This window comes from Trachypithecus francoisi, unplaced genomic scaffold (assembly GCF_009764315.1).
Source record: "Trachypithecus francoisi isolate TF-2019V2 unplaced genomic scaffold, Tfra_2.0 Lachesis_group5, whole genome shotgun sequence".
NCBI classification, from domain to species: Eukaryota; Metazoa; Chordata; class Mammalia; order Primates; family Cercopithecidae; genus Trachypithecus; species Trachypithecus francoisi.
Genome location: NW_022681470.1, coordinates 560,286 through 575,486, shown reverse-complemented (window position 1 = coordinate 575,486; position 15,201 = coordinate 560,286). Strand labels below are relative to the sequence as shown.

The following is a 15,201-nucleotide window of genomic DNA, read 5'->3' as shown; positions in this document are numbered from 1 at the left end:
CATTCTGACTGAAGTATTCCCTTTAGCATTTCTTGTGGTGGAGTCCTGGTATTGATGAAATCCTTTAGCTTTTGTTCTTCTGAGAAAGTTTTTATTTCTCGTTCATATTTGATGGATATTTTTGCCGGATATAATATTCTAGGGTAAAAGTTTTTTTTTTCCCCTCCAACACTTTAAGTATGTCATGCTCCTCTCTCCTGCTATGTAAAGTTTTCACTTAAAAGTATACTTCCAGACATGTCAGAGTTCCCTTGCATGTTCTTTGTTTGTTTTCTCTTGCTGATTTTAGTATTCATCTTCTTTTGTTTTAATCCTTGACCTTTGAGAGTTTGGTTATTAAATGCTTTCATGTAGTCTGCTTTGGGTCAGATCTGCTTGGTGTTCTTTAACCTTTGTATTATTGATATCATTCTCTAGGTTTTAGAAGTTGTCTGCTATTATTTCTTTGGATAAACGTTCTGCCCCTATCTCTTTGTCTACCTCTCCTTTAAGGCCAATAAGTCTTAGAAATATACGGGCAAATATCCTTTTTTTTTTTTTTTGAGGCGGAGTCTCGCTCTGTCGCCCAGGCTGGAGTGCAGTGGCCGGATCTCAGCTCACTGCAAGCTCCGCCTCCCGGGTTCCCGCCATTCTCCTGCCTCAGTCTCCCGAGTAGCTGGGACTACAGGCGCTGCCGCCACGCCCGGCTAGTTTTTTGTATTCTTTTTAGTAGAGACGGGGTTTCACTGTGTTAGCCAGGATGGTCTCAATCTCCTGACGTCGTGATTTGCCCGTCTCGGCCTCCCAAAGTGCTGGGATTACAGGCTTGAGCCACCGTGCCCGGCCCTCGACTGTGTGTTTTCAAATTCACTAATTCTTTCTTCTGCTTGATCCATTCTGCTATTAATGACTCTGATGCATTCTTTAGTATCGCAATTGCATTTTTCAGCTCCAGTATTTCTGCTTGATTCTTTTTAATGATTTCAATCTCTTATTTAAATTTATCTGATAGAATTCTGAATTCTTTCTCTGGATTGTCTTTCATTTCTCAGAGTTTCCTCAACAGAGCTATTTTGAATTCTCTATCTGAAGAGTCACATATCGAGGATTGTTCCCTGCTGCCTTATAGTGTTTATTTTGTGAAGTGATATTTTCCTGGATGATGTTGATGTGATAGATATTCTTCAGTGTCAGGGCAATGAATGATTAGGTATTTATTGTAGTCTTCACTGTCTGGGCTTATTTGTTGCCATCTTTCTTGGGAAGACTTTTCAGATATTTGAAAGCCCTTAGGTGTTACAATCTAAGCTGTAGCTACTTTAGGGGGCACCGCAAGTCCAGCAGTGCTGTGGTTCTTATAGACCCGTAAGTGCGCTACCTTGGTGGTCTTGGACAAGGTTCGAGAGAATTCTCTGGATTTCCAAGCAGAATCTCTTTTTCCCTTCCCTTACTTTGTCCCAAGCATACAGGACTTTCTGTGTGTGTGTGTGTGTGTGTGTGTGTATGTGAGTGTGTATATATATGCGTATATATATACACATACAGATATATATACACACACACATATATACACACAGATATATATATACACACACATATATGTACACACACATATATGTGTGTATATATATATCTGTTCTGAGACACCTAAAGCTGGGGGTGGAATGACACAATTACCCTTGTAGCCACCACCGCTCTTACCATACTGGGTCAGACCTGAAGACGGCACAGCATTGTGTCTTCCAAAGGCCTGCTCTAACCTGGCTACTGCTTATGTTCACTCAAGGCCCTGTGATTCTACATCAGCAGTTGGCAAAGCGAGCAAAACGTATATCCTTCCCTTCAGGGTGAGATCCCCTAAGCCCCAATTGGTCCAGAAGTGCCATCTGGGAGTCAGGGACTAGAGCCAAAATCCTTGTAAGTCTACCTAGTGTTCTGTTGTATTACGGCTGAGCTGGCACTAAAACCACATGATGGCATATTTCCCAATTTTTGCCCCTGTTTCCAAAGGGGGAGGAGCCTCACCCATAGCCACCACCACCTTAGACCACGAGGAGTACTGCCAGACTCCCACCAATGTTCTGTTAAGGCCCATGGTCTCTTAAGTCAGCATGTAGTGAATTTCACTTGGCCTGGGACTCATCCTTGAGGACTGTGGGCTCCCCTCTGGACTAGGGCAGGTCCAGAAATTCTGTTCAAGAGTCAAGTCCTAGAACTGGAGACACCAAGATCCCACTTGGAGCTCTAACCCCCTATGGGTGTGCTGGTACCTAAGGTACATGACAGAGTCCCCTTTATTTTCCCTCAGCTTTTCTCTAGCAAAAGGAGTTTTTGCCCCATAGCCACCACAGCTGGTTATGTGCTGAGTCTCACCTGAATTCAGCATGTCTCAGAGATTCACCCAAGGACCTCTGTATTAGTCAGGGTTCTCTAGAGGTACAGGACTAATAAGATAGATGTATTTATGAAGGGGAGTTTATTAAGGAGTATTGACCCACATGATCACAAGGTGAATTCCAGCAATAGGCCATCTGCAAGCTGAGGAGCAAGGAAACCAGTCTGAGTCTCAAAACCTCAAAAGTAGGGAAGCCAACAGTGCAGTCTTCAGTCTGTGGCCAAAGGCCTGAGATTCCCAGGCAAACCACTGGTGTTGGTCCAAGAGTCCAAGAACTGAGTAATTTACAGTTCAATATTCGAAGGCAGGAAGCATCCAGCATGGGAGAAAGATGGAGTCCAGAAGACTTAGGCCAGTCTAGTCCTTCCATGTTCCTTGGCCTGCTTTAATCCTAGCCATGGTGGCAGCTGATTAGATGGTGCCCACCCAGATTGAGGCTGGGTCTGCCTCTCCCAATCCACTGACTCAAATGTGAATCTCCTTTGGCAACACCCTCACAGACACACCCAGGAAGAATACTTTGCATCCTTCAATCCAGTCAAGGTGATACTTAATGTTAACCATCACACCTTCGATATAGTATCTGCTAGGTGCTGCTCGTTATTCAGGGCCCAGGGCTCTTTAGTTTGCAGATGATGAATGTAGCCAGAACTGGGTCCTTTCCTTGAAGACAGAGGGTTCCCTTCTGGCCCAGGGTGTGTCTAGACGGGTCATCTGGGAGCTAGGGCTTGGAATGGAGGCCTCATAAATCTGACATGTCCCCTATTCTGCTGTGGCTTGGCTGGTATTCTAGACACAAGACAAAATCCTCTCAACTCTTCCCTCTCCTCTCCTCAAGCAGAAGGAACAGTTTCTTTTGGAACTTAGAGCTGAGTAGCCTGGGGTTAGGGGAGGGGTGACGCCAGCACTCCCTGGGCCACCCCATCTGGTGTCTCAGTACATGACATGCCCCTCAGTCCACTGTCTCTGGGCCTAGTTCAGCTGTAGGGCTCACCTATGAGTTGCTGTCCTTATGGCTTAGATGGCCTTTCAAGTTTACTTGGAGACACAGAGTGCTGTAGTCCTTGGTGGGGAGGTTTGCAGACAGTCAAGTTTAGACCACTGGGATTGCTTCCTCTCTGGCTAGGACTGCTTTAAATGCTCCCTCTGTGGGCAGGTGTCAGTTGAGTTTGGTGCAGTTTTCCTTTTTGCTCTAATGGGACAGGAGTGAGTTCGTTGCCTCACAATTGCTTTGTTCTCCCTCCCCCAGCACCCAGAGATGATCTCCGCATCGTGCCACACTGATGGCGGGTGGGGAGGGCTGATGTCCATGATTCAGGACTGTTTTTAATCCCTTCAGGGCCTCTTTCGGTGATATGAAACCAGGTGCTGTGAGTGCTCACCTGATTTCTCATTCTTAGAAAGGTTTTGTTTTTGTGTGTAGAGAGTTGTTGACTTGGTGTCCTTGCGGGGGAATGGTTGGTGGAGCTTTCTATTTCATCATCTTGCTCAGCCCTCCCTCTATTGAATTTTTTTTTTTAATGTTGTGTTTCACTGTGTTGCCCAAGATGAGGTCAAACTCTTGTACCCAAGTGGTCCTCCTTCCTCAGCCTCCTGAGTAGCTGGGATTATAGGCCCACTCCACTGCACCTAGCTTTGCTGATGTTTATCATTATCTATGTAATGATCCCACTAAGGAATTTTTGATAACTTTTATTTACAGTTTTAATCAACCTAATTGCATTCTACTTTGTATTTTAGACAAATTTTAAGGCTGTTTAGCCTTTCCCACCAAATCATTCATTTGATATCTAAAGATTTTGCAAATAACTGTGTGGATCTCTATAAACATATTCCATTATATCATGGTTTGCCCAAGTCATGTTAAACCCCTGTAATTCTTTCTCTGGGGAAAGTAAGCATGGGAAGGGAATTAGAAGCCTTCCACAGTAGTCTCCAGTTAGGCATTTCCCCCACCGGAATCCTTTCTCTATAATGAACATCCTACTTGAGAGGATTCCAAATGATGCAATTACCAAAGGAAAATAAAATCCCCATGTTTATGTATTGTTGGATTTAAATTACTTTGTTTTGTATTTATTTTCTAGTGTCATATTCAAGTGCTTAAACACGGAAGATATTTCTTGTTTAAGGACAGATTTTGTCATTTTAATCATTCCACTTATGTTTGGCTCCCAGTGAAGGGAGACGAAACTGTGTTTGATAAATTTCCTCGTCTTTTTCCAGAAAGAATTAATCACCAGGAGGGTAAGTAGCTATAACAAATGGAAGATCCTGAACTCATAATTTCAAATGCACATGTTTGGAACATCTCAATATTTAAATTTCTATAGAACATCTCAATGCCTAAATTTCAGAGACATACCACTGGCCAAGGTGTTAGAGAATCTTCTATTTGTAAGATCTTGCAGATAATGATGATTCTGTTACATGGACAAGTCATCTTTCTAACCTGGCTGTATCTACAAAGGGCTATGGAAATAATCATTTTAATTGAATTTTAATTGCATTAATATCAATTGAAGATAAAATTAAAACTTACTTCTAATTTTTACCTAATTTTTCAGCTTCTTACATTTTCATTAAATATGGGAAATTTCCTCCAAATAGTGATAAGGTAATAGAATCTTAACACCCTAAGATGGATGAGGTGACAAATCATGAACGTGACTAATCGTTGTCTAGAACTTGTGGAACAAGCAATTATTGAAAGTTACCTCAATGTCAAGTTATTGTCTAATCAAATTTATGTTATTCTATTTTAAACTTCTTTGTGAAAGTAATCCAAGTTCCTTCTATTAACATGTTTTACATTTTGATTGATTGATTATCTGTGCTCTACTTTTTTTTTTTTTTGAGACAAAGTCTTGCTCCTGTTGCCCAGGGTGGAATGCAGTGGCGTGATCTTGGCTCATTGCAACCTACACCTCCTGGGTTCAAGCTGCCTCAGCCTCCTGAGTAGCTGCCACCACAGCTGGCTATTTTTTTTTTTTTGTATTTTTAGTAGAGACTGGGTTTCACCATGTTGGCCAGGCTGGTCTCAAACTCCTAACCTCAGGTGATCCGCCTGCCTTGGCCTCCCAAACTGCTTGGGATTATAGGCTTGAGCCACTGCACCCGGCCTGTGTCCTACTTTTGAAACCCAATCTTTTTGAAATCCTAACCTTCATTTTATAGTGTCTCTATTATGTTTTTAAATATTAACACCAAAATACTAGCATCAATATTTAACACTTACTATTTAATGTGCTAAGTAAAATATATGGCACAGGTATTCAACAGATAAATGAATAAGTGACATTTTAAACTTTTGTTATTATCTTAATTTCCTTTCACACTATGTCAGGCAGGAAGTTTAGGGACCATCTCCATTTTAATACAGACTTATTTGCTTACCAAAAAGAAAATTACTAGGAAAAAAAAAACTTCGAAATTAAATCTAGCACTTTTGAAGACACAATGGAATGCAAAGAGGAAGAGGAGGAAGAGAGAAGAAAAAATGAAGAGAGAGAAATGGAGGCGAGGAGGAGAAAAGAGAGAAGGAAAGAAAAAGAAAAGGATAGGAGGAGAGAAGTAGTGTGAGCAAACTGCCCAGAAATTTAGAATGCATAGTGAAGGCAGAGAAAATCCATATAAATGTTTATTAGTATTAACTCTGGCCCACCATTTTCCTAAATAAACATCATATGTAAATGTGTTTTTCTTTCAAGGTGGGGATTGTCATCCCAGTTTTTGAGAAAGCACAGCAGTCTCAGAATGTAAGCAGACTAAAATCATGAGCCTACAACTGGCAAAGTGAGATTCCAAATAAAAAATGTGTCCAACAGAAAACCCTACTTTCTGATAATGATGCCTCTAGCACATTTATACTGGCTCCCACTTTATGGTTACAGTGTAAGTTTTTCTGGATAGTACAGAACAGTCAGTTGATTCCTGCAGTTTATTAGTGGCACGGAAAGAGAAGAAAGTGATGGGAAATTTAAAATACCGGCAAAATCTACAGAAGCTCTGATCATTAGAGAAAATCATATACAAAGAACAGTCTTTGGAACAGAAATTGACAAGTGCTATAAAGGAGAAATAACTTGTCTTCTACTCAGCCAGCTATGTTCAAAGAATAACCGTCCACCCTTGACAACCTACAGTAGTGGCATCATAATGAGGCAAAGGTTCAGCACTGGCAAAATGGATGGAAACATGCGGATCAATTGCCGTTAGTGACTGAATTATGATCAATAGACATTGTTGATTTGTGTGTGTATGTGTTTATGTTTGTGTGTAAAATCTCTGTCCAGTTTTCAGAGCTAATTTTGAATATGTGACATGTCATCAGATTAATCATTTCAAAACTTTTTTTACCATGTGTTCATAATTCTGAATGGTTCTTAGAAAAGATACCATCTTTATCATGTTTGTACCAAAGATGCATTTCATATATTACTCAAGCCAAATTGCCAATAATAAAACTGTTAGTCCAAAATGTATGGAAAAGATAATTAATAAAAAATAATTTAAGAAAACTACCATGTGTTACCAAAAATATACTAGTGTACAGTGAACTACATTCTTGACTGTTTAAAAATTACCTTAATAAAGTTGCTTTGTTTGCATGACATTGATTTAGGCTTAGATAGGTAATTACCCTATTTTAAACCTTCTATTTTGTTTTATGAATCACCTCTTTATTTCTTTTTCCAGGTTATTCAGTCAGGTCCTTCCCCCCCCCCACCCCCAATTGACTGGAACCTTTATATTTAAAACAGTAAATAATTCACTTTATTGCTCTAAGAATTTTCTGTGTGTTCTTGTTAAAATCTGTATTTTTCTCCATACAATTTTTTGAGAAGTAAACACTAATAAGTTTGAAAAATGATCATCGTATGATGAAATGATCATTCCAATAATTCTAAAACTTTTGCTTATTTTCTTAAGCAATTTCCCTATCCTGTACAAATGATTGATAATATATGAGATATTTTACTATATTTTGTATAGTAATTTATTCTATTACATAAATTTTGTTATAGCTATCATATTCTTTCTCTATCATACTCAGTTATACCCAGTATTTTATACATTTACCTCTATACAATCTTATTGTTATATTTCCTTCCTGTTAGCTTTTGGTAAACAATTTTCACTCTTGTTTTAGGTTACATGTCTTCTTTCTAGGTTTTATTAAAATAATTATGTCATCTCTGAAATACATAATCTTAAAGTTTAGGTTGAATTTTTATGAATTGGCTTACTTAAGAATTACCATCTGATGATATTTATTCTATCAATTCCATGACATTCCATATTTTCTATTGTATACATGCTTTAAAATGTCTTTTAGTATATTATTAAAATATTATTTAAATATCATTGAGTAATTGTAATTAGCTATGTGACAATATTTTAGACCAGTACAAAAAAAAAGATTATTGAATATTACTAGTTTTGTATAATTCTGTCTTTTAAAATGAACTTATACATGATACTTTCAGCAACTATTTGTGTTGTTTTTAATTTTTCAAACATAGTCAAGCTTTTCAGCCTAAGTGTAATATGAGTTCTAGAGATTATCACTATATGATGCTCATAGTTTAGGCCCCATAAATCCTGAGAGCATTTAATGTTGTTTCAGATAATTTCACTAAATACTTTTAGAACATGGGACGTGTGGTTAATAAGACTTATTTGCTAGGGTAGTGTGTATAAGCTAGGCTGTTTGTCAGGAAGAAGGAGAAATAAAAATTAAGTCCTGGTGGTGAATTGCCCATTCTTTACATGGTACTTGAGAATAATGACATGTATATTTTGGTATTAAGACCAATAAATAATTTTGTATTTCCATGATTCATTCTCAAGCTCTTCCTAATGTTTGGTTTACCTTTTCCCCCAAGTTTATAAAATTATGTCTACATTCACAGAAAAAAAGAAATACTAATTAAATAGTAAGGTCTGTAATAGCACTTTCATATAAATGTCACTACATTTATATAGTATTTATATTTATATATTCCTATTTATGACCAATGTAATCAAAAGAGAAATGAAGAGTCCTTGAAATTATATATTTGACTAATTCTGTCATGTCACATATATAAGAAAATTGAGTCAGAGAGTGAACTTATAATACTTATAAAGGAGAAACATAACCTGTTCAAACAAATCATCTAAATATTCTATGTTATTTTCACTTTATATGTTATTCTGTGGTTTGTAAACATCCTTATTTTCATATCATCATTTATAAAATGGAAATTTTTCTGTGGATGAACTCCATGTATTGAATAGGAGAGAGATGTATTCATCCAAAGAGCATCCAGAAAATTCAACTGTATTTAATATTGTCATTTTGCTTTCTCTTAAGGGCAGTCAACATTATTACCTGAATGTTTCAGATGTCATCTCCTTTGATATTTTGATTTCAGCCATGAAAACAGGAAATCAAAGTTTTGGGACAGATTTTCTACTTGTTGGTCTTTTCCAATATGGCCGGACAAACTCTCTTCTCTTTGTTGTCATTGCTACCCTCTTTACAGTTGCTCTGACAGGAAATATCATGCTGATCCACCTCCTTCGATTGGACACCAGACTCCACACTCCAATGTACTTTCTGCTCAGTCAGCTTTCCATCATTGACCTCATGTACATCTCCACCACGGTGCCCAAGATGGTGGTCAACTTCCTCTCACAGAGTAAGACCATTACATTTATGGGCTGTGAGATTCAAACTTATGTGTTCTTGGCTCTTGGTGGAACTGAAGCCCTTCTCCTTGGCTTTATGTCTTATGATCGCTATGTAGCTATCTGTCACCCTTTACATTATCCGGTACTTATGAGCAAGAATATCTGCTGCCTCATGGTTGCATGTGCATGGGCCAGTAGTTCTGTCAGCGCTTTCATACATATATTGCATGTGTTTCAACTTCCATTCTGTAGGTCTCGGCTCATAAACCACTTTTTCTGTGAAGTTCCAGCTCTACTGTCCTGGTGGTGAACTGCCCATTCTTTACATGGTACTTGAGAATAATGACATGTATATTTTGGTATTGGTGTGTCAGGACACCTCCCATTATGAGTATACAGTCCTCCTGAGTGGACTTATTATCCTGCTGCTACCATTCCTGGCCATTCTGGCTTCCTATGCTCGTGTGCTTATTGTGGTATTCCAGATGAGCTCGGGAAAAGGACAGGCAAAAGCTGTTTCCACTTGTTTCTCCCACCTGATGGTGGCAAGCCTGTTCTATGCGACTGCTCTGTTTACCTACACGAGGCGACACTCCTTGCATTCCCCTTCACAGGACAAGGCGGTGGCAGTATTTTACACCATTATCACACCTCTACTGAACCCATTTATCTATAGCCTGCGAAATAAGGAAGTCATGGGGGCAATGAGGAGACTGTTGGGATAATGGATATGCCGTAGAAAATAGGACTTCAGATATCTGTGTTCATTGAGGATTAACAACATAAAAAGCTGTTCCTGAAAACTATCTAGAAAGATGTAAATACATATTTTCTGTATAGAAGTCACAAAAACAGTGTTTATCAATCTTGTTTAACTTGTAAAGCAATAGAATTCAGCCTTCTCAAATCTATGTTCCCCTGGCATTTTAATTCTTTGACTTGCCCTCTTGAATAATCTGAAATGTGAACCATGAAAATAAAATCTATTTAAACATTTAACATCAAAATAACCTATATAACAATCAAAGTTAACAGAGAGAAAAATGCATAATTCATTTATTCCTTCTTTCACTCAAGGGTTTTAGTGCTTTAATTTGTGTGTGACACTGTTACAGACACTGGTCATGTGAGAGTAAACAAAAATAAAGGCTGACATATCTCTGCTGATGGGCAAACAATTTCTGTTTCTGTTTTTCTTTCGTGGTTTTCATGCTTGATTGATTAATAAAGTTTCTTTAAGAAAATCCAGTGACTGAAATTTATTAATATTCAATAATGTATTAATGGGAAAGCAATTGGTATTTTCTTATCTTGAGGAGAGAAGAGTCAAAACTTACAGCATCTGAAGGGAAAATCATGACAGGTGGCATAGAGAAGAGAGTGGGGTGAGAAAAAGACGAGTATCTATTGACGTGACTCTCTCCCTTCTGCACCATAACACCCTTTGCGCGTGCAACACGCCACACACACCACAGACACATACATAAGAGGTGCACACCACCCAGGGCCATCCAGGCACTTCTGCCAAGTTCCTTTAAGGGGGATTACACAACTGCTTTTCCCTCTGCCTCTATTTCAGAAAATATTAAGACACAATGCACATCATCCAGTCATTTTTCTTTCTTTTTTTTTTTTCCTTTTTTTCTTTCTTTGTTTTGAGATAGTCTTGCTTTCTCACGCAGTCTGGAGTGCAGTGGCTGAGCTCGGCTCACCACAACTTCCGCCTCCCAGGTTCAAGCGATTCTCCTGCCTCAGCCTCCCAAGTAGTTGAGATTATAGGCGCCTGCTGCCGCAACTGGCTAATTTTTGTATCTTTAGTTGAGACTGGGTTTCACCATGTTGCTTGGGCTGGTTTTGAACTCCAGTGATCCTTCTCAAGTGATCCTTCTGCCTTGGCCTCCCAAAGTGCTGGGATTGCAAGCATAAGCCACTGCGCCGAGCCTCAGTCATTTATTAATGCAAAATTAATATATCAAATTGTTGCTATTGATACTATTAATATTTTTTAATATTATCAATATTCCATTATTAAAAATTTGGTTATTTTTTATTTAATCAGTTTGTTCAGAAATACCAGCTTTTGATTTCTATTTTTTCTTTTTCCTCCCCTAATTCATTTACCTCCTATAATTACCTATTTGAATATAAATCTCAAATAGCTCTTTAGATACTATTTTTGAGAATCCTAGTATTATTATTAAAAATAATTCCACAATGTCTTTTACTGCCTAACCAGTTGTAAGACAAAATGAAAATGTAGAGACAAGTCTCTAAATTTAATATTTTCTTTGGGAAGAAAGAATTACAGCAAACTGATGGGTCTTGGCTCTTTATCCAATTTGCCAGTCTGTGTCTTTTAATTGGAGTATTTAGCCTATTTACATTTAAGGTTAATATTGTTATGTGTGAATTTGATCCTGTTATTTTGCTCATTAGTTGATGCAGTTGCTTCCTAGCATTGATGGTCTTTACAATTTGGCATGTTTTTTGAAGTGGCTGGTACCTGTTGTTCCTTTCCATGTTTAGTGCTTCCTTCAGGAGCTCTTGTAAGGCAGGCCTGGTGGTGACAAAATCTCTCAGCATTTGTTGTCTGTAAAGGATTTTACTTCTCCTTCACTTATGAAGCTTAGTTTGGGGATATGAAATTCTGGGTGGGACAGTCTTTTCTTTAAGAATGTTGAATATCAGCCCCCACTGTCTTCTGGCTTGTAGAGTTTCTGCCAAGAGATCCACTGTTAGTCTGATGGGCTTCCCTTTGTGGGTAACCCGACCTTTCTCTCTGGCTGCCCTTAACATTTTTTTCCTTCATTTCAACTTTGATGAATCTAACAATTATGTGTCTTGGAGTTGCTCTTCTCAAGGAGTATCGAGGAAATACGGCGTTCTCCATATTTCCTGAATTTGAGTGTTGGCCTGCCTTGCTAGGTTGGGGAAGTTCTCCTGGATAATATCCTGCAGAGTGTGTACTCAGGAGACCCATCTCACGTGCAGAGACACACATAGGCTCAAAATAAAGGGATGGAGGAAGATCTACCAAGCAAATGGAAAACAAAAAAAGGCAGGGGTTGCAATCCTAGTCTCTGATAAAACAGACTTTAAACCATCAAAGATCAAAAGAGACAAAGAAGGCCATTACATAATGGTAAAGTGATCAAATCAACAAGAAGAGCTAACTATCCTAAATATATGTGCACCCAATACAGGAGCACCCAGATTCATAAAGCAAGTCCTTAGAGACTTACAAAGAGACTTAGACTTCCACACAATAATAATGGGAGAATTTAACACCCCACTGTCAACATTAGACAGATCAATGAGACAGAAAGTTAAAAAAGATATCCAGGAATTGAACTCAGCTCTGCACCAAGCGGACCTAATAGACATCTACAGAACTCTCCACCCCAAATAAACAGAATATACATTCTTCTCAGCACCACATCACACTTATTTCAAAATTGACCACATAGTTGGAATTAAAGCACTCCTCAGCAAATGTAAAAGAACAGAAATTATAACAACCTGTCTCTCAGACCACAGTGCAATCAAACTAGAACTTGGGATTAAGAAACTCAATCAAAACTGCTCAACTACATGGAAAGTGAACAACCTGCTCCTGAATGACAACTGGATACATAATGAAATGAAGGCAGAAATAAAGATGTTCTTTGAAATGAATGAGAACAAAGATATGACATACCAGAATCTCTGGGACACATTTAAAGCAGTATGTAGAGGGAAATTTATAGCACTAAATGCCCACAAGAGAAAGCAAGGAAGATCTAAAATTGACACCTTAACATCACAATTAAAAGAACTAGAGAAGCAAGAGCAAACACATTCAAAAGCTAGCAGAAGCCAAGAAATAACCAAGATCAGAGCAGAACTGAAGGAGATAGAGACACAAAAAACCCTTCAAAAAAAATCAATGAATCCAGGACCTGTTTTTTTTTTTTTTTAAAAGAGCAACAAAATTGATAGACCACTAGCAAGACTAATAAAGAAAAAAGAGAGAAGAATCAAATAGATGCAATAAAAAATGATAAAGGGGATATCACCACCAACCCCACAGAAATACAAACTACCATCAGAGAATACTATAAACACCTCTATGCAAATAAACTAGAAAATCTAGAAGAAATGGATAAATTCCTGGACACACACACCCTCCCGAGACTAAACCAGGAAGTACTTGAATCCCTGAATATACCAATAACAGGCTCTGAAATTCAGGCAATAATTAATAGCCTACCAACCAGAAAAGTCCAGGACCAGATGGATTCACAGCCGAATTCTACCACAGGTACAAAGAGGATCTGGTACCATTCCTTCTGAAACTGTTCCAATCAACAGAAAAAGAGGGAATCCTCCCTAACTCTTTTTATGAGGCCAGCATCATCCTGATACCAAAGCCTGGCAGAGACACAACAAAAAAAAGAGAATTTTAGACCAATATCCCTGATGAACATCATTGCAAAAATCCTCAATAAAATACTGGCAAATCAAATCCAGCAGCACATCAAAAAGCTTATCCACCATGATCAAGTGGGCTTCATCCCTGGAATGCAAGGCTGGTTCAACATAAGCAAATCAATAAATGTAATCCAGCATATAAACAGAACCAAAGACAAAAACCATGTGTTTATCTCAATAGAAGCAGAAAGGCCTTTGACAAAATTCAACAGCCCTCCATGCTAAAAACTCTCAATAAATTCGGTGTTGATGGAACGTATCTCAAAATAATAAGAGCTATTTATGACACAGTCGCAGCCAAAATCATACTGAATGGGCAAAAATTGGAAGCATTCCCTTTGAAAACTGGCACAAGACAAGTGTGTCCTCTCTCACCACTCCTGTTCCACATAGTGTTGGAAGTTCTGGCCAGGGCAATCAGGCAGGAGAATGAAATAAAGTGTATTCAATTAGGAAAAGAAGAAGTCAAATTGTCTCTGTTTGCAGATGACATGATTGCATATTTAGAAAACCCCATCGTCTCAGCCCAAAATCTCCTTAAACTGATAAGAAACTTCAGCAAAGTCTCAGGATACAAAATCAATGTGCAAAAATCACAAGCATTCCTATACGCCAATAACAGACAGACAACCAAATCATGAATGAGCTCCCATTCACAATAGTTTCAAAGAGAATAAAATACATAGGAATCCAACTTACAAGGGATGTAAAGGACCTTTTCAAGGAGAACTACACACCACTGCTCAGTGCAATAAAAGAGGACACAAACAAATGGAAGAACATACCATGCTCATGGATAGGAAGAATCAATATTGTGAAAATGGCTATACTCCCCAAGGTAATTTATAAATTCATTGCCATCCCCATTAAGCTACCGATGACTTTCTTCACAGAATTGGAAAAAACTGCTTTAAAGTTCATATGGAACCAAAAAAGACCCCGCATTGCTAAGACAATCCTAAGCCAAAATTTTTGCAGTCTGCTCATCTGACAAAGGGCTAATATCCAGAACCTATAAAGAACTCAAACAAATTTACAAGAAAAAAGCAAACAACCCCATCAAAAAGTGGGCAAAGGATATGAACAGACACTTCTCAAAAGAAGACATTCATACAGCCAACAGACACATGAAAAAATACTCATCATTACTCGCCATCAGAGAAATGCAAATCAAAAAAACCACAATGAGATACCATCTCACACCTGTTAGAATGGCAATCATTAAAAAATCAGGAACCAACAGGTGCTGGAGAGAATGTGGAGAAATAGGAACACTTTTACACTGTTGGTGGGACTGTGAACTAGTTCAATCATTGTGGAAAACAGTGTGGTGATTCCTCAAGGATCTAGAACTAGAAATACCATTTGACCCAGCCATCCCATTACTGGGGATATACCCAAAGGATTATAAATCATGCTGCTATAAAGACACATGCACATGTATGTTTACTGCAGCACCATTCACAATAACAAAGACTTAGTACCAACCCAAATGTCCATCAATGATAGACTGGATTAAGAAAGCATGACACATATACACCGTGGAATACTATGCAACCATAAAAAAGGATGGGTTCATCTCTTTTGTAGGGACATGGATGCAGCTGGAAACCATCATTCTCAGCAAACTATTGCGAGGACAGAAAACCAAACACCACATGTTCTCACTCATAGGTGGG

General features: G+C 38.4%; 2 protein-coding genes across 3 annotated transcripts in view; both read left to right on the top strand.

Annotated features, from left to right (window-relative positions):
• The window catches only part of LOC117075135 (olfactory receptor 2T6), a 91,095-nt gene that overhangs the window by 50,573 nt on the left and 25,321 nt on the right, over positions 1–15,201 (top strand). The window lies entirely within an intron of this gene.
• LOC117075138 (olfactory receptor 2AK2-like) lies at positions 8,796–9,518 on the top strand. Its single transcript, XM_033197220.1, has one exon. The coding sequence runs from the start codon at positions 8,796–8,798 to the stop codon at positions 9,360–9,362; it is 567 nt and encodes a 188-aa protein (XP_033053111.1). The 3' UTR covers positions 9,363–9,518.